Source organism: Mauremys mutica, chromosome 5, assembly GCF_020497125.1.
Source record: "Mauremys mutica isolate MM-2020 ecotype Southern chromosome 5, ASM2049712v1, whole genome shotgun sequence".
NCBI classification, from domain to species: Eukaryota; Metazoa; Chordata; order Testudines; family Geoemydidae; genus Mauremys; species Mauremys mutica.
Genome location: NC_059076.1, coordinates 21,845,831 through 21,869,757, shown reverse-complemented (window position 1 = coordinate 21,869,757; position 23,927 = coordinate 21,845,831). Strand labels below are relative to the sequence as shown.

General features: G+C 43.7%; 2 protein-coding genes across 3 annotated transcripts in view; one reads left to right on the top strand and one right to left on the bottom strand.

Moving 5' to 3' along the window:
• Nucleotides 1-3,285: 3,285 nt before the first annotated feature.
• On the bottom strand, nucleotides 3,286-17,202 carry COPS4 (COP9 signalosome subunit 4). 2 transcript variants are annotated; one of them, XM_045019846.1, is made up of 11 exons: nucleotides 16,846-16,992; nucleotides 15,879-15,933; nucleotides 13,034-13,113; nucleotides 11,283-11,434; nucleotides 9,670-9,773; nucleotides 9,091-9,244; nucleotides 7,329-7,479; nucleotides 6,435-6,605; nucleotides 4,855-4,970; nucleotides 4,320-4,404; nucleotides 3,286-3,774 (listed from the first exon to the last, which is right to left on the bottom strand). In XM_045019846.1, coding segments are annotated over exons 3-11 (1,068 nt in total). In that variant the 5' UTR covers nucleotides 13,035-13,113; nucleotides 15,879-15,933; nucleotides 16,846-16,992; the 3' UTR covers nucleotides 3,286-3,640. The 2 variants fall into 2 exon arrangements, with proteins under 2 accessions (XP_044875781.1, XP_044875780.1); XM_045019845.1 differs by lacking the exon at nucleotides 15,879-15,933 and having other exon boundaries at nucleotides 16,846-17,202.
• A 2,481-nt stretch (nucleotides 17,203-19,683) lies between these two features.
• LIN54 (lin-54 DREAM MuvB core complex component) overlaps nucleotides 19,684-23,927 on the top strand; it is a 66,836-nt gene continuing 62,592 nt past the window's right edge. Inside the window, exon 1 of the mRNA XM_045019794.1 lies at nucleotides 19,684-19,789. The gene's annotated coding sequence lies outside the window, so the exon portion shown is untranslated. The remainder of the gene's footprint in view (nucleotides 19,790-23,927) is intronic.

Genomic DNA, 23,927 nt, shown 5'->3' with positions numbered 1-23,927 from the left:
GTTGATTATCTAAATCTTGACTCTTACTCCCTCAGCATGAATCTCTTAGCCATATGTTCTCCCGATTAGCTGAAAAGGTATTGCAGAATGTAGACAGAATTCTAAAACTGTGGTTCAGTCAACAAGGTGGTTGTGTATGTGTTTTTTCAAGCTACAATATTGTAGTTTCTGGAGTTAACTCCTTGTGTACCATAGTACAAATAACAGAAAAGCCTAAGAAATGAAAAAATAAGATTAGATAATATATGAAAATTAAATGAATAGATCATACTGAATTGGGATGCGTTAATAACACGAGAGGAATAATATGAAGCATCTTAGGAAGGTTGGAAATATGGCCATGAAATTCAATATAGCAATAATAACACAAAGCTAAGGAGGTTTAGGAGATCTATGAAGAAATATTATAGGCTAATTAAAAAAAACCCCAAACCTCAGCTTCTATTTAGGCACCTAAATGAATTGTCCAGATTTTTCTAAAGGGCTCAACAGTAGCTTCAAAACCTGGCCACTTCACTTAGAAGCCTAAATATAGGAGCTAAGATCTTTTAAAAATGTGGAGCTATGTCAGAGCAGGAAGGCAAAAATTTCTCTATCTGGAACATATTTTTTCCCTGCTGGATCTTCAGTACCTGAAGGATGCAGGTGAATTGGAAGGAAAAATTCGAGAAGAGCAGTGAAACTAATTTGGAGCATGGAGGCATTGACCGGTACGGAAAAGTCCGAGCTAAATATGTACACTTTTTGAGAGTTAATAATAGTGGGAGCTATAACTGCAAAGATCTGAAAGGTGGAGAGCAGTGTGTTAAGGAGTGGTGCCAGGACTAGCAAATGGATGAAGTTAAGAAAAGGAATAGTTTGGCTGAATATCAGAAAATACATCCTAACCCTAAATGCAAAAAACTGGACACTAGACTCCCCGTTTACCAGTTGAAAAATCCCACCACTGGAAACATTTTAAAATGGAAACTGGACAGAACCCCAGAGGTTATTCTATAAGGAACAATCCTGCACAGGTAGGGAGGTGGGCTGACTTGATCTAGTGGAGCTTCCAGTCTATTCTCAGTCTGGTATCCGTCTGCTAAAGCCTGGTTGTTATTGGGTAAATCCCACCCATTAGATAATTCTGCTTCCTAATTTTTGTAAATAACTTCTTTGGTGCCTAAACCTCTTAAAAGAAAACTTGCTACCAGCACCCAGTCTCTCTGCCTCCTACAGAAGGCAACTGGGCACACTTGATTTTTTTTTTTTTTTTGGCTCGCTGCAGTAAAAAGCAGGGCTATGAATAACCAAGTAGGGTTTGGTATCTTTTAGTTTCTATGAATTTAGGCCAAATAGTATTTTAGAATAGGATGTTTAAAATGTATTTTCCCTATAATGGCCCTGTCATCCCACTCAAAGGCAGCACAGAAAGCCCATATGCTAGTCTGACTTTAAGTCCAATGTGATAAAGTCAACAAAAAGTTAGATGTACTTCTTAAAGTTACAGCCTTTAATATTTTTTCTGTTTCAACAGGGCTCCATCTGCTCTGATTTCTGTACTACCCTCTGGTGTGGTTTATGTTCTCTTTGTCAACTAAAGAGAGATATTAACAGAAGGAAGGAAATGGGGATATTCTAAGTAAGGTTTGTCACTTGTTTAATACATATTTGAAAATCAAGAGGCTTCTTTGATGCAATGTTTCAATTAGTTCTAGGACAAATGGTAGTGGTGATGGAAAAGTTAGTGTAGAAACAAAATGATATGCAATCAATGAACAGATTTCTATCCAATATAGAGAGGAGTCCTGCTCTACCCGCCCTTTCTGTATCTAACTGAAGTCGTCTTGGGCCCCAGCTGGCCATCTGTAATGTGGCTTTACGTAAGCAGCAGATAAGCCTTTTACTTGACTTTGTGTTAAGAGGAGCCACAGTAATAAGTGAAGTGCAAGTTACCAAGCCCATTTAAAAGGAAATATATAATCATTTACTAGGGGGAAAGTGCCTGGCTGGGAATGCAAGACCACAGGCAGCAAAGACCATCTATTACTGGGGGAGAGCCCTGTTAGTACACCACAGGTGGCACTTGCAATTCTGCAGTGGAATTCCACACAGGAATGCAAAACAAACAGAGCATGTCAAACACAAATAGGAATAGGTGGGTGTGTGCTACAGGGGACCAACATGGCTCAACAGTTGAATGGACTGTGGCAGGAAGCTAGTCTCCCTTCCACGAATTAGGCAGCTATACGTGCTCTAGCAGTGCCCTTGCATTGCAATAGGTGGGGTAAATAGCCATTCCTTTATCTCCACCATGTAGTCTCACACCTGTAAATGGGATTTGTTTGCTAAGACCTTACTCACTTGTTCAGGATTAGGCTTTTGATGTAGCTTTGTGGGACATTACCATGTAGCAGAACTTTACGTGACTGTGATTCTTGTGTTTGCACAAAGCTAAATAGTGTCGATTATAGAGAAAGTGTAGTTCCTGGGTGGCATTTTTCAAGAGCACTCAGTGCTGAGCTAAATCTTTTTTTCCATTAATATTCAGAGTCAAATTCTGTCCTCATACCTCTCCAGCCTCCTTGATTTGAGGCAGATTCATTAAAATACACAACTATGCACAGTATATACACAATAATGAGTCTTATATTGCTTGATTGCTTAAATAAATTTCAAGGTAGCGTATTAACAAAACTAATGGTATTATTAATTTCCGCTAGGAATGTAATTCTTTTCTTCCATATTTTAGATGTTCCTGTACTCGTTGGTAGTGAGGCCTAGAATCTCCATAAGCAAGAGTCTTCTCCTCTCCTGTTGTACTTACTGTTCAAGAAAGTGCTGTATGCATTGTAATTTGATTGTTGCAAAGCATGACTTATCTGAAATAAATCAATAAAATAAAGCAACAACCTCAAATTTGTCTTTGTCTCACTTATTGTGCATGTATGTGTGTTGAGATGCAGTAACGAAAGCTAAGTTTTATTGTATGTACTAAACTGTCTTGGAAAGAGTATTCTCCTGTTCTTAATAACTAGCTAATGCTAGTTTATCCATGGTATGCTCAGTTCACTGGTTCTGCTGCCATCCTGCCAGAACATGAGAGAATAAACTGATTGTAAACTTATTTTCCTGCTCCCTGAATTGTAAGAGGGTGTTTCTTTTCCTGGATGTAGTAGATATCGAAATTGAAAATCCAATACAGAAAACTTGGAAGGTTAGAATTATATTGCATTTTCATACTCAAACTGCTAGTGAGTGAAATAAATACAAGTGAGTGTTAAAACAAAGGCCTCATAGGATAGGTTGAATCTAATTGGCTAATTCCTGCCTTTATTGGAAAAACCATAACTCAAAGGAACATGGCACTTACATTTTCACAACAACCAATGCAAAGTGACGAGTCCACAATTTAGTAAACAGTATGTGCAGCACAAATCTTAAGATTTTACTTCTTCCTGTACTTTCAAACCACAACTTTCAAAACAGCAAAGCATATTTCTCATGCAGTGATACCATATTGAGTATTCTGACAAAACTTCAGGAGTTTTATATGACTGTATATTTCTATAATTTTCAGGTGGTCATTTCATAGTCCTAGTAGATTTCATCTGTACAGCACAGAAGGAGATTAATTACAGTCAAAAGACTAAGTATAGGTTTACTGAGCCATCTGAGCTTCCATTGCCTGTGCTGTCCATTCTGGTACTGTCTGACTAATCTTCTCCAGAAGGTTGTTAACTTGGAAACATAGTGACTGAATCTGTTTGTCCCATGTTGGCAGAGCTTCACGCGCTGGGGGGAAAAAAAAAAAAAATTTGCAAAAGCAGACTGATTCTTTGCAATTCTGCTGTATTTCCACTAAAAGCATTTTTATTATTGTTTCACTTAATCATGCGACAAAAAAAAGTATGATCTATTTGCCAGGTCTACAGTATAGTTATTTCTAAATTTAAAAGATTAAATGATTGGTGGCTGTACGTTACATAATTAGGTACTGCACCACAAAGTGAAAGTGGAGAACTTCCTACTCATCATGTATTTACAAGACTAACACGATGAAATTTTGCAGTCTGATACAGCTTTTGTATAGAGTCCATCACACATTCTCTTAAAGATTAGAAAAAAGAGTAAAATATGACTTTGTAAGTAACAAGCAGACAAGCTGAACTGCTACTTACAATACAGAGACTCTGCCATCTGCTGGCAGTAGCAAGTCCAAGCACACTTCCTTGTACAGTAGTAGATCCTCATTTAAAAAATACAACTTGCTCGTGTTGTAGAGAACAGGTCAACCAATGTATTTTGAACTGCACCATGAAAAAGGAAAAAAACCTTACTTTCAAAATGAACTATTCCATCAATTTGATCGATGAATCCATTCATCCGACCCTCCGTTATCATCTGAGAAGCTATCTTTTCTGCCTGCAAAATAGGAATTAGAGACACAGATCTGAGAATTATATTAGTTTTGTTTCCAACATATTTATGACGCTGCAAAAGAATGCCTGACCTTTACACATCACCCCCGCTAATTTACTGCTTAAGACTATGCACTACTGCCGCCCAACCTCTGGTCCAAAGAGAGCCAGATGGACGGCACCAGGCAATGCTACTGCGTAATCCGCTTCTTGTTGCTGAGTGAAGTTAAGTACTCTCCTTCTCCCCATCCCTCAAAATGGGTTAAACGTTTTGCATTCTGAACATGTTGGCCCTGTGATTGAAAGGCTAGAGGCAGTGCAGAGTACTTAAGCACTGAAACTTGAAACGCTGACCTGTTTGGTTATAACCAAGAATACTTGTTAATATCACTGTTTGCCAATGGAATTCAGGTCTTGTATTCAAAAATCATCACACTGTAAACAAATAAGATACCTTGGCTGCAGGGATCTCTAATAGTGCTCCAAGTTCTTCAAAAGTAATATTGTTGTATAGTTTGCTTGCAGATAATAAGTTGTGTTCAATAACGGCTCTGTCCAAGATACTGGACCCTTAGAGACGGAATAAAATGACACTTCATTGTTAGAGTTCTCAATGGACTTTTTCTTGAACTGTGAGTAAGAAAAATATTTTGGTAAAAATGTATATGTACAGAGCATTTAACCATATCTGGTTTCCTTCCAGAACTATTACTCCATACAAAAGTAAATGAGCAGTAAGACCCTAACAATTTACGTATCTGTTCAAAGTAAGCAACTTAGAAGAACGGCTTTAGTTTCTCTAGCTCAGTTCTAGGACATCCAAGTGGAGGTAGTCTTGTGGTTAAGGTACTGGACTAGGACTCTGGAGTGCTGAATTTGCTTTCTGACTCTGATACACTTTATGACCTTAAAGTGAGTTAATCTGTGCCTCAGTTCTCACCATCTGAGAAATTGGGGATACTGCTGCTCTCCTTTCTTCTGCCTTTTGTCTTAATATTTTAACATTAGGGTAGAGACTGCCTTTTCCTGTTCGTGCAGTACCTACCACCTGATCTTGCGCTACCATAATACGAATAGGTGATAGAATCAGCTATGATCCAGAGAGGGAGAGACATTGCAACAGTTAAATGAACATCTTAATTAACAAGGATTTTTTTCAGTTTTGGACCAGACAGCATACATATAGAATGTAGTCAAATAGGAGTTTGGGGTTCAAAAGATGCATACAGCTTATCTGGTAAGAGGAATGTTTTCTAACTTTTTTCAGTTTGATTTTTTTCCCCAAAGTATTTCTTCCTTGCTGTAGGGCAAGAGGTGTCCATAAAGGTAAGGCTTGCCTGGCACATGAAGTATTTCATACTCTTCATGGACTTTGCACTTAACCACTCTAATCTAGAGAGCACTCTAATTTGAATGTAAGGCTCCACTGATGTCATTTAGTTTATGTAACATCATTTAGTAAATTCTAGCCTGAACTGTGTTACCAAAAGCTGCACTGATCAGAGAATGGATTTGGGAGGTACGAAGCTGATGGTTTTTGGTTTTTAGATCCATATTATCTGGTAGCAGTTAAGAAAACAAACACTGAGATCTATCAAACTCACAAAACAAGAGATTTGTATAAATCTGTAGAAAATAGATCATACTGTAAAAAATCTGATGGGCACCATTTTAGAAATATACTGAAGAACTGGAAAACCTGAGAGGAGAAGGTCTTAGAAAATGAAGCAAGATTAGAAAAATGAGTTTTATATTCATTAGAGAAGAGATTAAAGTAGAAATGTACTGAGGTGTATAATCTAATGATGTATGGAGAAGCTGGATTCTAGATAGCTCTTAAGAGATCAACAGGTTAAAACAGAGATAGGAACTGAATCTAAGATTGAACACTAAAACACATTAAGGAGGGTAGAGTTCCAAAGACAGCCACTTGGAGTATATACACATTTCTATGCATGTACTAGGCAAATCTCTGCTGGATAAGTTGTGTGGATTTTGAAATACAGTATTACTGTGCTTTAAAGAAGTCTGTACCATCAGCTGTAGTTGCCTTCTGGTGTGGCATGAGCATGGCAGCAAACTCTTGCAGCTGATTCCCTCGGATAATCCTGTCCAGATACATTTTCTCCAAGATCCCGTAGGCTGCAAGCTGTTGACACCTCTCATCCTTGAAAAGAGTGGCTAACATGCGAGAGCGCTGCTGTCCTAGGAGAAATAACAAGAATCCCACAAAGTGACCTCCTTAATAAATTCTGTAAATATCACTTTACTAAAACAGTGCTCATGAGGGAACAAAAGTTTGAAGCTGTTATGTTCACTCCTATACCATTTCCAAGGGTAGGAGTGTATCATATAGAAAATATCTATAATAGAAAACTGTCAAGGCCTCTGTGCCCATCCTTGTGGTGTCTGGACACCTAGTTTTTCACTGCAAATAAAGGATGGGTAGGTCTCCTCATGGACAATACATGCCTAGTTTAAATAAAGGTCTTAAGAAATGAGCCAATGGTTCCTTTTTCTAAAAATCCTTCCTGCATTTCCCCCTTAGTCTGTCTCCAGGTATACTTTATGATCAGTGACAGAAAAAATTTCCTTAGATAATACCTACTGCAACCTTTTCCAAGGTGTTTTTTTTAAACTGACTAAGCTTTTCCCACTTACTCATCCTTTTGTGCATCCAGGTAAGATGACTGTAACTTAGGCATGCAGAGAGAAAGATACTCAAAACTTATAGTTATTGGCCTGCTATCAAACCCTCACTTTCTTACCTGTTTTCATACTTCTAGATTCCTCGCTACTACATCTTACAATGACAAGAGCTACACAAAATGTTATGCTTTACGGGAGATCAACTAAAGATTAACAATCCTTTTTTATATGGAATATAAAAGGCCAGAAATACACAGAAATCTGTGACATTCATTTTACCTGCTGATGCTAGGATAGTACAATGCAAAGCATGCTTCAATGCCTCTAGTCTCTCACTTTCATGGACTATGCTCTTGTAAGAGAGCTCATTGTACCTTTGGGCAGCTTCAATGAACTTCCTTCTGTAATCGAGAACACGAGCGTAGCACACCTAAAGAGAATGTTTCAGTAAGAAAAAAGCTAAATAGGAAAGTGACCGTACAGTGGAGACACACATTAGCTGCTGTATTACAAAAGTGAGAGCATCGCTTAAATCTGCTGAGAAGAACACCATCATCTCAGGAAAGTTCTGCAAGAGCTCAAATAACTATTCTTCTGCAGTTAGAAACTTGATATGATGGCAATCTGTCCTCCAAAGCCTGTTGTGAGATCTCTACAGAAACTGCAGAATCTTAATCTGAATGTCAAATTCATGAGTGATTACTGAGCATAATTATTTACATAAATTTTCATCTCATAGGATTCCACAGTGCTTTACCAATTTAAACAAATATGGAATTATATATATTAATACCGGCCTTACAGTAGAGGTGCAGCTAATTCTAAAATGAAATTTCAACTGCTCCAGGGCAATGCAATATCACACAACAGTACAGACAGGAAGTGAAGATTAATATATATCCAATAAAAGATGCCGCAGGGATTTAGACAGATTATTATCCATCTTGTAATTTGGCCAAGACATCAGAGTAACAACACTAACTCTAAGTATCATGTACCTTTAATGGGCCACAAGTGGTCAGGACCCTGGTTTTATATTTCATCCAAAAGATAGGGAGTACCAGCAGCTAATATGTAAATACAGTCAGTTCATTAATTTAAACTGTCAGATAGGTTTTGCAAAACCTATTAAATATTTTTATATAAAACTTCTTTGTGGGCTGGGATAAGTTTACAAAAGAAGAAATATTTCCCTTCAGTGTTTGGATCTCAAACATTGCAGCATTGTGCTAGTGCCTAACTATTAAAAATGAAACTGAATATAAACCAGTAGTACATAAAATGTAGTACAAATGTTTCATAACCCAAGTCTCCCTTGTACTACTAACAATGACACTTTGCACTTACAGGATGCACACAGAAATTAATTTTTCCTTGGTGTCTCTTCTTCAGAGTTTAGCATTTCTTTGCTTTTTCAGTCTTCTCTCTCCTCCAATTTCTCTTATAATGCTTATACTCACTCTGTAATTTCATAGCTGACTGTGTAGTTCAAGGCTAGTATATTAAAAAATTGTACTTGTAATGCTCTAGAACTATCTGCTTTTCTGCACCTATTTGGTACTGTCAGTCTGACCCTAATGCTTTTACCCCATAGCAGAGTAATATTTAGCAGACTAACATTTGCTAGAGGACAAATTGCTCTAGGAGTATATGATTTCTTAAAATAATTCATTTTATTCCTTTTTGTTTGGTTTCAGTGATTATGGTGAATTTATTTTTTCCTGATGCTTATTCAAGTGAGTTATTCTTTGTCCTTTCTGTTATCTTGATTCTTCAGCTGTAAGCTAGGAATAACTGCTTATGTAGCCTAGAAATCTAAAGTGACTTAGACACTTGGGAGCTTAGGATCACATTGACTTTCAATGAGAAGTCCATTTTGAAAAATCTTTTTATCCATCTATCCTAAATCTATTTATCAAAAGCTTATGTAAAGCTACCAAAAAACCCAACAACCCCACAACAAAAACCCCACACACCCTACTATAATTCAATGTGGTATTCTTTCCCTCATAGAAGGAAAAACTAAAATAAGTTACACCACCTTATAATGGATCTGTAGCTGTTCATTGGTTGATTCATTCTGAAGCAGCGAAGCTCGGTTAATATAAGCCTCTGCCTGAACTGGGTCATCATCTTCCAGATACAGTCTGGCAATTTTCAGGTAAGTCTCCAATTTATAATCCACATTGTATTGTCTGTGAAGGAGCAGAAAAATATATAATGTAGAAATCCAGTTGTGTGAGCATTTCAATCTTGCAATCACAAGAGACATTAATCTGGGAAAAGCCTATAGTAACTCCTTTGTGTACATGGAGGAGGAAAGGGATGTACAGGGAAAAGGGGTAGAGAGTGTTTTGAAGTGAAGCTTTATTAATCACATTTGCTAGAAGGATGCTAATGACTAGGTATTCCATATATGTTAGTGCTTGGAGAGCCAAGGAGTATTTTGATACTGCAGAGATGATTTTGAATTTACCTACACAATTGTCACCATGCGACACTACTGAAGATCCAGGGAAATAAGCAGAGAAAAACCGGACACACTTAACTCTAGGGAAGCATTTAAAAAACACAGCAGGATACTCAGCAGGACAACATTGTCTCTAACCACAGTATTTACTTTTGTCCTGTTTCCAAAGGAATTCCCACCAACACTTGTGCTGCATTTCTCCAGTCTTCTTCTTTCTCATAAATTGATGCAAGATGCTGCCTTATAGAAGCAACCTGGAAAAAACAAAAGCATACTATAAAACTGATTGTTAATGGAATATGGATCATACCATCTGCTTCTTCTCATTTATCAATAGTATTTTTCCAGCTACCTGACACGTGATACAGTCGCTTCATAATCAGTAAACTCTTTTCACCTAAAAATCTTTATCAAACATAGACCAAAGTTTTAAAAAATGACTAATGGTTTTGAGTGCTTCAATTTGGCATTCCCAAGTTGAGCCACTAAAAAGGGACCTGATTTTTGGAAAGGGCTCAGCATCCACCCTTTGAATAATCAGACCCTTTTACAGGTGCTAAGTTATGCTCTCCAAAATTGAGGCGCCCTAAATCACTAGCCATTTGCGAAGGTCTGGGCCTAAAAAATTAACCTTCACATCACCCCCATGAGGTAGGAATGCACTCATATAACTTTGTTCCCAATCTTGAGATTTACAATGTGGGATCAAGGCTTCACAGAGGAATTGTGACAATTAATTGATCCATTTTCTTGGTGTGATAGGCTTAATCCATGTACAACCATTGTAACATGGGTAGGCATGTTTAGATAAGCCAGAGTTTCCTCAAACAGGGATCACCGCTTGTGTAGGGAAAGCCCTTGGCAGGCCAGGCCGGTGTGTTTACCTGCCCCATCCACAGGTCCAGCCAATCGCGGCTCCCACTGGCCGCGGATCGCTGCTCCGGGCCAATGGGAGCTGCTGGAAGTGGTGCGGGCCAAGGGAGAAACCGTGAGATAAGCATTGAGATGAAAGCTGATTAAAATCACAAAAAGGAAACAGATGGAAATGTAAAGCAAAGCAAGTGATTATCTGGTTTTTCCAATTCAAATATTAGATTTTATAATATTTAAATAAAAACTTCATTTCCCCACACACACACACTACCAGCTAATGCTGCAGGGTATCTAGAAAGAAAAAAAATGGGCAGGCTTGACAACACATATTGAACTAAACTCTTTAGCTGACTGATGACCTGGTATTTCAAGGAAACATTTTCCCTGATAAATTTTGAGTTCTTAACTTATTTAGAGAACACTTTTTAATAGAACTATATATTTTAAACAAATACTGTCTCCTCACATACCCTGCCCAGTGCGTTACTCTTATAAAATGCAGCACAATGAGTTCCAAGTTGCATCTCAGTTGTTTCTCTAATAGCCAGAATATTATCTTGCTCTAGGAAGCCATTTTTAGTAGTGCAGGAACTAAATACTTAACATTAAGGGACAAATACGGAATTCTTTGCACACCCAAAATCCTCATCGAATTCAGCAGGAGTTCTAGGTACACAAGAATGTAAAATTGGACCATGAGTGTCCATTTTTTACCGAAAAACATTAAAAACACAATATTTAGGATTAAACGCTCCGTTTTGAACTTTAAGACAAATATGCTCATCATTAATTTTACTGACTTTAAGACCAGAAGGGATCATTATGATAATTTAATCTGACCTTCTGCATGTTGCAGGACACAGAATCTCACTCACTCAATTCTCTCTTACCTGTTCTTCGAATGAAATGACTCTAGGCTGTATCTTTTCCAAGGTAAAGTGATAGATTTCTTTGGCCGTGCTATCAGGAAGATTTGGGAGATGTGTACAGAAATCTGTCAGCAACTGACGTGAGATCACTAGACTGACGTTCTCATTTACCACTAGTTCAAAGACACAACAGAAAGAGGCAATAAGAGAAGAAATATAGGTCAATGCTTTCGATATCACCAATCCATAGTTAATCAGCAGTTTTAATGGTAATTTTAAATATTCCTGGTTTTTAAGTCATTTACAACAATCTTAATTTTAAGAAAAATAGATTCTACTCTCCAAGAAAGCTACACTGTTTGGTTGCTACATAGCTCACAACAGTTCTCAGGTATGACAAAGGCTAATGTATGATGTCTTCCTATGGTTTAGAAAGAACTTTCATTTTAAACTGTGATTTTCAGGGGTGTATGTTATAACTAAGGTTGTGAGTTGGTCATGGAAGTCACAGATTCAGTGACCTCCGTGATTTATGCAGTCACTGGTGCGCTCGGCTCAGGGGCAGTTCAGGTAGCCCCTGCGCCAGTCCCACTGTCCACTGCTGGGGCAGGCTCAGGCCACTGCCACCCCCGCCCCTCCCCCCAGCAGCACAGTTTGGGTGTGGGAAGGGGAAGGGGGTTGGAGCACCGGACGGGGTATGGTGAGCTCTGGGCAGCGCTTACCTCGGGGGGCTCCCCGGAAGTGGCAACATCCCCCTCGCTCAGCTCCTAGGCTACGTAGCTCCGCCTCCACCTAGCAGCTGAGTGAGGGGGATGTTGCCACTTCCAGGGAGCCCCCCAGAAAAGCGCTGCCCAGAGCTCGCTTCACCCCGTCCGGTGCCCCAACCCCCTGCCCCCTCCCACACCCAAAACTCTGCTGCTGCTGGGGGACGGGGAGGTGCGGAGCCAGGTAGAGAGCCTACTGGCCCCGTCAACATCCCCCCAACCCTCAAGCAGCAGAGGGGGTCCTGGGCTGTGCACTGCCACCCGCACCTCCCCCCACCAGCACCTGGGCCACCTTCCTCAAGCACCCCCAGGGTCCCCAGGCAGTCCCCTCCCCCACAAGTTTTGGTTGCGTGTATTTTTAGTAAAAGCCATGGACAGGTCACGGGCCGTGAATTTGTGTTTACTGCCCCTGACCTGTCTGTGACTTTTACTAAAAATACCCATGACTAAAACGTAGCCTTAGTTATAACATCTTGGACAAATTAAGACTTCATGCTAAGTTTTATCATGCCTGTTCTCAGTCTGGACAATTGATGAGGGGAAATTTTAGTAAAATTTGACAATTCTAAGATATCCAAATATGAGAAAATAAAGGTCTTGAGCATTTTCTTCCTGATACTTTACTTCTTACATGTTAACTCAAAAGCTTAAATTTTTTTTTAATTAATCACTTTAGTCCTCAGCAAGGACCAGCTATTGTAGGTTTTTATGTAGTGTCCATGACTCTATTCAAGAGCTGTACCACTGACAGGTTTCGGGGAGGGAAAAAAAATAAAAATCTAGTTTACAAAACAAGGTTACAGTCATTTTAAAGTCTGTTTTCTATTAACGTTTTAACATATTGATGATTGGTGCTCCAAGCAGACTCAGACGCAAAACTGAATATGCAGAGAGCATCAAACATTCACAGAGCCTAAGCTATATTTATCTGAATGTGTAGTCCAACATGCATCAAGTCTTCAGCCAACAATGCATAAACAAAACAAGTACTATTCCAGACACACTTACTTGCTTCTACAAAAGCTTTCAAGGCTTCTAGTTGTTCCACCCCTGACAGCTGAATTGCTTTTTCCAATATCTGACGATATCTGTCCATAGATTAAAACCAAAAAGATCATCACAATTAATATCATTTCATTTGTTCATCTATTTTCATGCCTACCCTGTAGTTTAGATTGTTTCTCTTATGCTCTCTATTAAAGTTGCTATATTTCTTTAGGTTGGGGTTTTCAAGAGAGCCTAAAGGCTCGGTGCCCAAAGCCCAGTGAAATTCAGTGGGAGTTCAGTGCCTGGTTCCTTTGAAAACCCCAGCCCCAAGTCCTCCAAGATCTGTATTTACATACTGTGAACTATAACATATGTAGTTGTGTGCAGGTTAGAGCACCTCTCCTTAAGTCTGATAAACAGGCATAATGCCTTAGTATTGTCATAGGGAAGGGGTACCAGAAGAGTACACAAAATGAGATTGCATATGTTATAAGACTGTCATGCTCTGGGGACAGAGGATCAAAAATGCTGGATTCAGGGAGGACAAGAGATACTGGTGGGAGGAGGAAGCATGTGTCACTACAGAATGGAGATTGAAATGACACCACCACAGACCTGGAGAGAATTTTTTTTTTTTTGTTTCAAACATGTATTACAAAGTAAGCCTCAAAATAGTGTGGGTTTTATCAACAGTCAATAACTACGGCAGCTTTGATCTCATGGCTTAAGTGGTCATTATACCCGTAAGTAGAACCATAGCCTTAGTGGTACAGTAATATATAAAGGGATACCATCACTTTAAAGTCCCTTTTCCATCTGAATTTTTTAAGCCTACTATTGTTACAAACAACTCCTAAGATTGAGGCAATGTTGTCCAGTAGATAGATCTCCTGCTTCTTGGTCCAGTGCCCTGTGTTCTGTTACCTTACCTGTCCTAACATTGGGTGAGTCACTTCATCTTTCTGTGCCTCTATTTCTCCTCCTCCTGTTTTTTTGTCTATTTATATTGTAAGCTCTTTGGGATAGGGCCAGTATCTTACAATGGATTTGTGCAGCATTCTAGTACAGGGGTTTCAACCTTTTTTACATTTGTGGACCCCTACAAATTTTGAATGAAGGCACAGAGCCCTTTGGAAATCTTAGTCTGCAAATACCCAGGGGTCCACAAACCACAGGATGACAACCATCGTGGTAGCACAATGGGTCTCCCATTCTGGTTTGGACTGGTGGGCTCTACAGTGATACAAAAAACCCAAACCCATATAATAATAAAGATTATTGTAATTTAAAGAGATCAGAAAAACCCACATTTTTCAGTTTTGTGCATTTGACAGCAATCCATGCATAGTCAGATTTACTGTTTTGTTGATGATCAGTTAGTTACGTTTCCTCTCTCATGCACTGCTTCAGAGGGAACTCTTCTCTACGTGCTTCCCTGGCTCTGCAAGTGGATATTTAGCAGCAACAATGCTGAAGCTTGAAATTTAAGAGGTATCTGGCAGGCATGTGTAGAATATTTGGTGGTGGTGTTTTGAGGCTTTCCCAAGAGACCCTGCTGCACAGAAGCAGTGGTGCAGAAAATACATGATTTTTTTAAAAAGGAATTTAAAAGAAGAGTCAGGACATTATTTAAAGGATGATATATTATTTAAAGGATGTTCTTAAATCAAGATTGGATGCCTTTTTGATACATATGCTCTAGTTCAACAGAAAGCTATGAGCGTCATACAGGAATTACTTAGTGAAATTTGATGGCCTATGTTATTCAGGTCAGACTAGATGATCATATGGTTCCTTTTGTCTTTAAGAATGGCAGTACTTGGTCAGACCAAAGGTCCATCCAGCCCAGTATCCTGTCTACCGGCAATGGCCAATACCAGGTGCCCCAGAGGGAGTGAACCTAACAGATAATGATCAAGTGATCTCTCTCCTGCCATCCATCACCACCCTCTGACAAACAGAGGCTAGGGACACCATTCCTTACCCATCCTGGCTAATAGCCCTTAATGGACCTAACCTCTATTAATTTATCCAGTTCTCTTTTAAACCCTGTTATAGTCCTAGCCTTCACAATCTCCTTGGGCAAGGAGTTCCACAAGTTGACTGTGTGAAGAAGACTTTAAAGTCTAAGGCTATCAGAAAACTATTTTTAAAACACTGAATTTTCTGAAATTAGCTAATTTGACAATAAATCCTGTGGCACCTTATAGACTAACAGACGTTTTGCAGCATGAGCTTTCGTGGGTGAATACCCACTTCTTCGGATGCAAGACTTGCATCCGACGAAGTGGGTATTCACCCACGAAAGCTCATGCTCCAAAATGTCTGTTAGTCTATAAGGTGCCACAGGATTCTTTGCTGCTTTTACAGATCCAGACTAACACGGCTACCCCTCTGATACTTAATTTGACAATGTACATCAACACAAACCCATACAGTTGATTACAGTTGGGAAGAACAGATCTTATGGGAAATAAATTATGGGAGAGATCTATTTAAACTTATGTGATTTGACATGTCAGCAACCAAAACATAAGCTGTACTGTGTTTTAGCACTAGTATATTTTTGTATAGTCTCACTATCAGAGTTTTCACTTTGCACTGTCACTCAAGTAACAGCAGTTTAAAATCACTAAAGTTTCTGCACAGTCCAATCAAGTGTTTTCCAAGTCAAATTCAAGTATCAATGACAGATCAGGAATTTAGTTGCCTGAAACACCAAACTAGTCTGACATACAGTGCTTGAAATTTTAATATGAGCCCAAAGCTGTAACATTAATAAGATCTTTAACACAGAGCAGAGGTCTTGGCAGCACCTTTTTTGTCTATTTTACAAAGAGAGTTAAAAGTAGTTCCAAGTTCTCACCTGCCCCTTACTCCTCCTTACAAATTATTGTGGTTTAATATTCACGTTTCCATAACTGTAGAGCCAGAAGAACAACATGCAAAGTGACTGACTGAGCAGGGGAAACGGTTTGACGGACTGTGTACAAATTGCAGCAAAAAATGCACAAGCTAGAGGAGGGGCTTCTCTAGTCTGTCAGTTACAGGGATCGCGGGCCGAAGCAAGACACTCATCCTTGTCCTTAAGCACCTGTTAAACCCCCTTCCCCTCCCACCTCAGCTGTCAGTGCAGCCCTCCTCTACTCCGCCTGATCCCTCTCCCTCTCCTCAGACCCCTTCCCATCCCCTCTCCCCACCTCCTCTCCATCCCCTCTCCCCCCTCCTCTACCCCCCGCCCCCTCCCGATCCCCCTCCCCCCGCCTCCTCCCGATCCCCTCTCCCCCCTCCTCTACCCCCCGCCCCCTCCCAATCCCCTCTCCCCCCTCCTCTACCCCCCGCCTCCTCCCCATCCCCTACTCCCCCCTCCTCTACCCCCCGCCCCCTCCCAATCCCCTCTCCCCCCTCCTCTACCCCCCACCCCTCCCGATCCCCTCTCCCCCCTCCTCTACCCCCCGCCCCCTCCCAATCCCCTACTCCCCCCTCCTCTCCCCCCGCCTCCTCCCCATCCCCTCTCCCCCCGCCTCCTCCCGATTCCCCCTCCCCCCGATCCCCTCGCCCGATCCCCCCTCCCCCTCCTCTACCCCCCACCCCTCCCGATCCCCTCTCCCCCCGCCCCCTCCCGATCCCCTCTCCCCCCCACCCCCTCCCGATCCCCTACTCCCCCCTCCTCTCCCCCCCGCCTCCTCCCGATCCCCTCTCCCCCCGGCACCCCCCCAGTCCCGATCCCCTCTCCCCACAGCCCCAGTGCCTCTCCTGCCCCGCTCATCCCCAGACCCTCCCGCCGCCCCCCGCGATTTGGCCTCAGCCCCGAGCCACGGGCCGTCACTCACTTGCCCGCCAGGTCCTTGTGGGAGCCGCTGGAATTCATTAGCTGGGCCAGCTCCTGCCTCACCGCGGCCGCCATCTTCCTCCGCCCCGACAGACAAGGAGGAGACGCGGTCCTCCAGCTACCGGCGCGAGGGAACCCGCCTCGGCCCTTTGTATCATAGAGGAGCACCGGCTAGAATGGCCCCTGTCCCTGGGAGAAGGGTCACATGACCCCTTCCCCTCTCCCGAACGCTGCCTGCTGCCAGCCCGGTGCAGCCTCTCTGGGCTGCGGGAGCCAATCGCGGGGCCCGCCGCTGGGGCGGGAGCGGGTTCGCACGCTGGCTACACGAGAGGCGGCAGCAGAGCCTCTCCCTGGGAGGGGACACTCAGCCCCCTTCTCCCTCTCCGGGTCCACGGCTACTGCTTCTGAGCGGTTCTTCGCCCCGCCCCCGCCCCATTTGGCGAGGGGGCCAGTCCGAGAGTTGCAGCCCCTGGTTCAGAGGCGGGGCCTGGAAAAGCAGGGTCTCCTGTCCGAGGCACTCATATGGACGGGGGGGGAAGGGGCGAGGGAGTGAGTTGTCTCCTTCCCATGGGGTCGCTCTGTCAGAAAAGGAAGGACGCGGGGCTAGGGCCTGATTCGTGGAACGTGGATAGCTCTGTTTCCTTCCAAACTGTTTTGCCGGTCATAGGGTGACCAGATGAGATGAAGAAAATATCGGGACACATGCGGGGAGGGGGGGCGGGTCCGCCGGCGGAGAAGGAAAAAAAAACACCAGTGCCGATTGGTCAGGACGCGGGACAACCACCCAAATTTCGGGATGGTCCTGACATCTGGTCACCCTAGCTGGTCAGTTCTATTTCAATGGTTTTAATAACATGTCTATCATACAAATGTTATCAGAAGATTTCGGATACTGCAGTATTTATTTTCCTTTTCTAATTTTTTTGGTATAGAGTTTATGATAGATGGAAAAGCAGACAAATAATCATACTTTCCCTATTTTGGGGGTTACCAGATAGCAACTGTGAAAAAACAGGGCAAGGGTTGGGAGGTAATAGGGGCCTATGTAAGAAAAAGTCCCCCAAAATGGGTCTGTTCCTTTAAAAATGGGACATCAGGTCACCCTACCTATTTTACCAATGTATAATTGAGGTCCATTGATGTGTACGTCAGAAGAGCTAAGCACCCACCTCTCCACTTATTGTAATAGAAGTAGAGTGTTGGGGGCTCCATTTACTTAAATGGGTGACAATACTTATGCCAGAGGCTGGCCACAGATAGTTGTTTTCAGGATTGGGCTTCAGCTGGGATCATGAAACTAGACAAGGAAGTTTATTTTTTTATTCATGCACTAACACTAACGTTTGAGTTGCAAACACTGCAGAGAAATGTTTCAATGGAGACAAAAACAATATATCAATTGGGTTAAATCATTTCAGTTAGGATTTCACTAAATTTTAAATTTGTACAGTTAGACACTTAAAATTTAGGAAATGTCAACATTAAGGTTGCACAATCTTAACCATTTCCCTCTCCAGTACAATAATTAATGACAAGGTCATATACAATTTCTAAAATAATATATCATACTTTCCCCTGTAATCTTTAATGTGTATTTTGTATGGTGTATAGTGAAGGATGCTCCACAGCAGCAATTTCAAATTTTCCCGTGTGTGTGTATGTACATATAGTTTCATGGTCTTTTTGTCAGTTAAATGCAGATCAAATGGGCAAGAGAAAGTATTGCTCCTGGTTCCAGTCTTCTGAATTAACTCTCCAATTTTCTCACTCTTGTGCTTTACTGTGGAAATTCCTAGGGTGTGGAGGTGGAAAGCCATTAGTTTCAAAGCTGTGGAGCAAGGTAAATTGTGCTATAGCATATTTAGCAAATCACACTGCAAATGACAGAGAAGTAAACAGAGGAGGTGAGAAAAATGCATCCACGGCTATAAGTTATTGAATGTTTAGAGTGGAGAGGAAAATTCCCTTGTTTGCCCACACCCTACAAATACAGTAAGTGGAGAGTTCCTGTGATACAGAAGCTGGACAGAATAAGTACATTTCCCTTGCAAGAGGGTGTAGGCCCATGAAAAAATGGCACAGCAACTCAGTACCTTGCACTTGCCTAACACCTTTCATCCAAGGAGAATCACCTTACAAAGTGCTTACAACGCTGTTACCCAATTTTATAGGTGCAGAACTTTTTTTTTTAAACATTGTCTTAAACAACAAGGAGTCTGGTGGCACCTTAAAGACTAACAGATTTATTTGGGCATAAGCTTTCGTGGGTAAAATCCACTTCTTCAGATCCGTGTTGTTTTTGTGGCTACAGACTAACACAGCTTCCCCGATACTTGACTTAAAGAGTTCCTCTTCCTAGCTATCGGTATCAGCGATGACAGCAGTATAGCGGGGTGGCTGGGGTGCGGTTCAGCCGTGCCCAGCAGCGTGCTGCGAGCGGAGGTGACCGCACTACAATGCATCCCCACTGCCAGGGCTCTCCCCGCTTCTTCTTCAACCCAGTGAGACGCCGGCTGCTCAAGTTGCGGCGCCATCCCCACGCACAGCCAAGCTCCTCCCCCCGTCTCCCCGCCCGGCCCTGCTCTGCCCCTCGCTCCCCTCCCACGCAGCGCGGTCGCTAGCTCCGCGTTGGGGAGCAGCGGAACGTGATGCGGTCACGCACCCGGAAGCGCCTTGTGCCGCGGCAGGAAGGACGCGCCGGCCATACAGAGGGGAGGAGGAGGAGGAGTTGCGCTCGCGCGCTCGCTGGGTGACGCGGCGTCGGTTGCCAGGGTGTCGCTGCGCATTATTATGGGATGTGGCGGTGGAATGGCGCTGGGCGCGTGATTTTGAACAAACACGGAACCTGTCCCTGGTGCTGCCGCTGCTGAGAGCGGAGCGCGAGCCCAGGGGGGAGGAGGGGGCAGCCGCGGCGCGAGCCCGGGGGAGGGGGGAGCGCGAGCCCGGTGAGTGTGAGCGCGGGGGGGGGGCCCTGCGGGGTGGGGGGGAGGGAGGGAGGGAGCACCCGCCGGAGGGGGAGGAGGTGCCAGGGGGAGCCCAGCGTGTCGCCCTTGGTAGCGCCGCCCAGGCCCCTCGGCCCCATCCCTGGGGGCCACCCGGCCCGCGGGCTGCCGGGCCACCGCCCCCCTCCCCGCGCCCGCCCGCCCGCCCGCAGCGCCGGGGCCGATCCCCGGACTGCAGCGCGGTGCGGGCCGCCCAGGCCCGGTCAGCGCCGCGGCACAGCCCGGCGCCGCCTCTCCTGGCACCTCAGCGCCTTGGGCCCGGCACCCGCCGGCGGGCAGCGGCTGGTGCAGCCCCCCCGGCCCCTGCCTGGGCTCGATGCTCTGCTTCATTGCGGGGATCGGGGCGAAGCGACCCCCAGAGGCTGGCGGGGTCTGACCCGGCTGCGTTGGCAGGGGAGGCGGCTGGCCCCCCTCGGCGGGTTGGTGGCCACTGGGGCTTTTGTGGCATGTGCCGTGGGGTGGGTTTATTTACTCTTTGTCCTTTCGTCTGTGTAAATAAACAGTATCCAGAGACACAGCAGGTTCTGAAAGCGAAAAATAAAATCATTTGATGTGTGACTGTTTAATTGTTATGACAAGTATGTTGACATTTTATAGTGACTTGTATAATAACTAACAGCTTTCTGTATGTGGTTCTGTTAACCATAGAAAATGTTAAGGGAGTCAAGAGTTCAAAAGACCTGAGATTTACTGTGGCATGTTTTTTTGGAGCAAAGATCAAAAGGAGAGAAAAGCAGGACTAACAGTTTGGGGCTTTATTCCATCAATCTCTCTCTTAAAAAAATAATCAAATCCATAAATGTACATGGGATTTTCACTTCCCTGGGGTATCTCAATGTGTAAATGAGGATGTTTATACATGGGGCAGTGTAGAGTAGAAAGGAACAATGAATCAGTGCAAAAGTTCCTTTTAGATATGCATCTCTGAAGTGCACAATGGTATGCTACATCTCAAAATTGCCAGCTCCTTTATTATGGTAGTTTTTTTCTAACTTGAATATAGTAAAACCAATGGGAACACTATACAGGTAGATGAATCTATAGACATTTTTTAGATAATGGCTGAAATTAGGTCAAATTTATAACTGGAAATTAAATAGGTAAATTCAGTGGCTTGCCTGAAACTGGTGTATCTGATGACACCCTCCTACCGAAGAGGGGAGGAGGTTCTCTGCTCACTCAGTGTTGAAGCCCTGATAATATTCCTTCACCTTTGTATGGTTTGGGGACCCTTTGCAGAGAGGGAATAGTTTCTGAGTATTCCTTCCTTGGGGTTGAGTATTCTTCCCCATAGTACCATTATATTTGCCTTAATTTCTGAGGTATTGATAATTTGGCTGTTTAGTTTTCCTTTGAGTTGTAACTTTGTTTAGGAGTTCTGTGCCAGTTTTATAGCTGCTGGCACTCTCCTGCCCACACCCCAAAAAGAAGAAAATTAAAACCAGTTGGAATCAGATGCAACAGTACATGTGTCACTTCTCATGCTCCATGTCTACCATATGTTGGGTTGTGAAGGAAATTTTCCTGACTCAGATTGTCAGTGACCTTGTAGGTTTTTCACCTTCTGCTAAAGTATGGGGTACAGGTCACTTGATCCAAATTATCTGGCTATATCTCACTTAATCAGTTCCCTGCCATTGTAGGTGCCTTGAGCATGGGTGCACCACAATCCCTCTTATTCTGTGCCTGTGTTGCATACATTTAGGCTTTGTCTACACTACAAAATTAAGTCAACCTAAGTTAGGTCAAAATAGAGCAACAACAGTAATTACTGTGGTGATTCATGTCCACAGTATGCCCCCTCTGTCAGTGGTGCGCATCCTCACCAGGAGCGCTTCCACTGACAACTAGAGCCCCCAACCCTGGGCTGAGAGCTAACAGGCAATGTAAGTAATGTAATGTCTACACAGACACTGTACATTGCCCTACCTGTATCAATCTAAGCTCTATGCCTCTCTCGGAGGTGAAGTTAATAGTTTGGTGTAATGGGTGCCACATTGGCAGTAGCAACGTTCTAGTGTAGACACAAAGTTAGGCTGATGTAAACTGCCTTGTATTGCCCTAACTACTGCCGACCAACCCTTAGTTTCCTGTACGCTGTAATATTTTGGTCTAATTTGGGTTGTTTGGTTTAGTGTGTGGGTAGCCTATGATATAAGGTCAGTCTAGGTGATCTGATGGTTCCTTATGGGCTTAAACTCTATGACTTTGAAGGATCTTGTATGTTGGTGACTACTTGTCTGAAATACCTCTGGGGCAGTCCTAGAATTCTTGGCCTGAGAGTAATTTATTTTTTGTTTTTATTTTCATACTTCTTGTTGTGCTCTAATATTTGCTCTATTACAATAATAATTTGTAGGCATGTTTCTTTTTTATAGGACTGATATTTCCTGATACATTTTATAAAATGGCCCTGGCACTGATGTTTTAGAAGTGTTGAATGGCAAAAACAAAACAGGTAGTTGGATGCCATGGTACAGTAGCCTAGTGTCAGAATGGCCACTTTCTGTTACTTTGTACTTCCATACAATCATCTAGAATGTAACTTTTGGGGAGGGATCTTAATTTAATCTGCTGTGAAGTTTTCAAAATGAAAAAAAAAACCTCAAACATAACCTGCAGTAAAATATTTCCCCTTTCCCTAAGTGTCAAAATCTTTGCCTGAGCTCTGCCCTTTTCCTGCCATCTTTGTCATAAGGTCTGAGTGTATATGTTGGCCAAGGTGACACCAGCGTGGTTCTCTGATTCACAGGGGCTAGAAAAGGTTCGGGTTGAAGCTTGTTGTGGAGGAGCTCGTGTCGCTGACAGCAGCAAGGCATGCAGCCGTCTCGCGCTCTGCGTGTGTTCCTGGCTTTTGTGCTACTTCCAGGCGTAGCATCCATGTAATAACTTGCATTGCTGAAACTCCTGCCTCTTCCCCCTTCCCCCATTTGGTGTCTGTCACTCGCTTCCGTGTCACTCACGAGCGACTCTCCTCCCCTTTCTCCCTGGGAGGGGGGCGGGATATTGGGGGGGTTAGAGGGATGGGTGCACGGCGAACCCCCACATCCTCGCACACGTGCGGGCAGGAGGGCGCCCTGGCCCCTGGGCTGCCGCGACCCCCGCACCCACCCGCGCGCAGCCCGGCCCGGGGGGTGGCTTGGAGGGCGGGCCGGCCGGCGGGCGGGCGGGGCTCCCCGGGGTGGGTGGGTCTGGCCGGGCCCGGGGGCGGAGGCTGCGCTTGTTGCCGAGCTGGGAGGCGATGGTGATGACGAGGTGAAAATGGCGGATCTTTCGAAATCCAACCCCGGCCCCTGACATTCCAGCGTCGGCAGCAAAACAGCCCCAGCGGCTCCCCCCGCCTCCTCCGCCGGCCGCCGCCAGAGGCCGGCCGCCCCCGGCCCCTCGCGCTCCGGGGCCGGCCGCCCCGCAGCCGCGGAACCCCTCCCTGCCCCTGCCCCGCCGGAGCCTGGGTTCCTGCCACCACCCACCCTGCGGCGGCTTCGGCTGAGCGGCGAGACCCCCCCACGCAGCCTGGCCGGACAGGTAATTACAGCAGGGGCTCGGGCTGTACCGAGGAGAGGGAAGTGGGAGCCGCTGCTCAGGCCTAACCCACCTGCCAAGGACTGAGCTTCTGCGTGACCCGTGCAGGGGGAATCTAAGGTGGTGCCAACAAATGACTCAGTGTGTCATCCTCTAGGGCCTGCGTTGACACAACATGCGGCCTTATGCAGAGAGCAATCGGGGGGAATAAATATGACTCATTCCGCCACCTTTTTTGTTTTTAATTTTTATATATATATAAAAAAGATGGAGGTGTATTTTAAAGTACATGTGGGGATATTATGGCTTTAAAAATAATAAGCAATAGCTTTCTCATGAAGGTAGTGCTACTGATATTCATCCTGGGTGGGCTGTGATAGAGACTGAAATCCTTTTATAAAGTATGGCTACTCCTGCAGTGCCGTGATCATCAAATAATATTGATATAGTGGAGTTGATCTTTAAAGCTCTAGGCAAGCACTAGCAACCTGCACCCTCTTTACCCTTTGACAGGTGTAAAAGGCCAATGAGATAATATTATTGCACCATCTTGTTGGTA

Excerpts from the sequence above, each read along its gene's own strand:
- COPS4 (XM_045019845.1), bottom strand. The coding sequence starts at position 16,919 with ATGGCGGCCGCGGTGAGGCAGGAGCTGGCCCAGCTAATGAATTCCAGC. Across the intron at positions 9,774-11,282 it reads TCATTTCATTCGAAGAACAG|GTTGCTTCTATAAGGCAGCA; the intron begins GTAAGAGAGAAT and ends TGTTTTTTCCAG. Across the intron at positions 4,405-4,854 it reads TAGAGATCCCTGCAGCCAAG|GCAGAAAAGATAGCTTCTCA; the intron begins GTATCTTATTTG and ends CCTATTTTGCAG.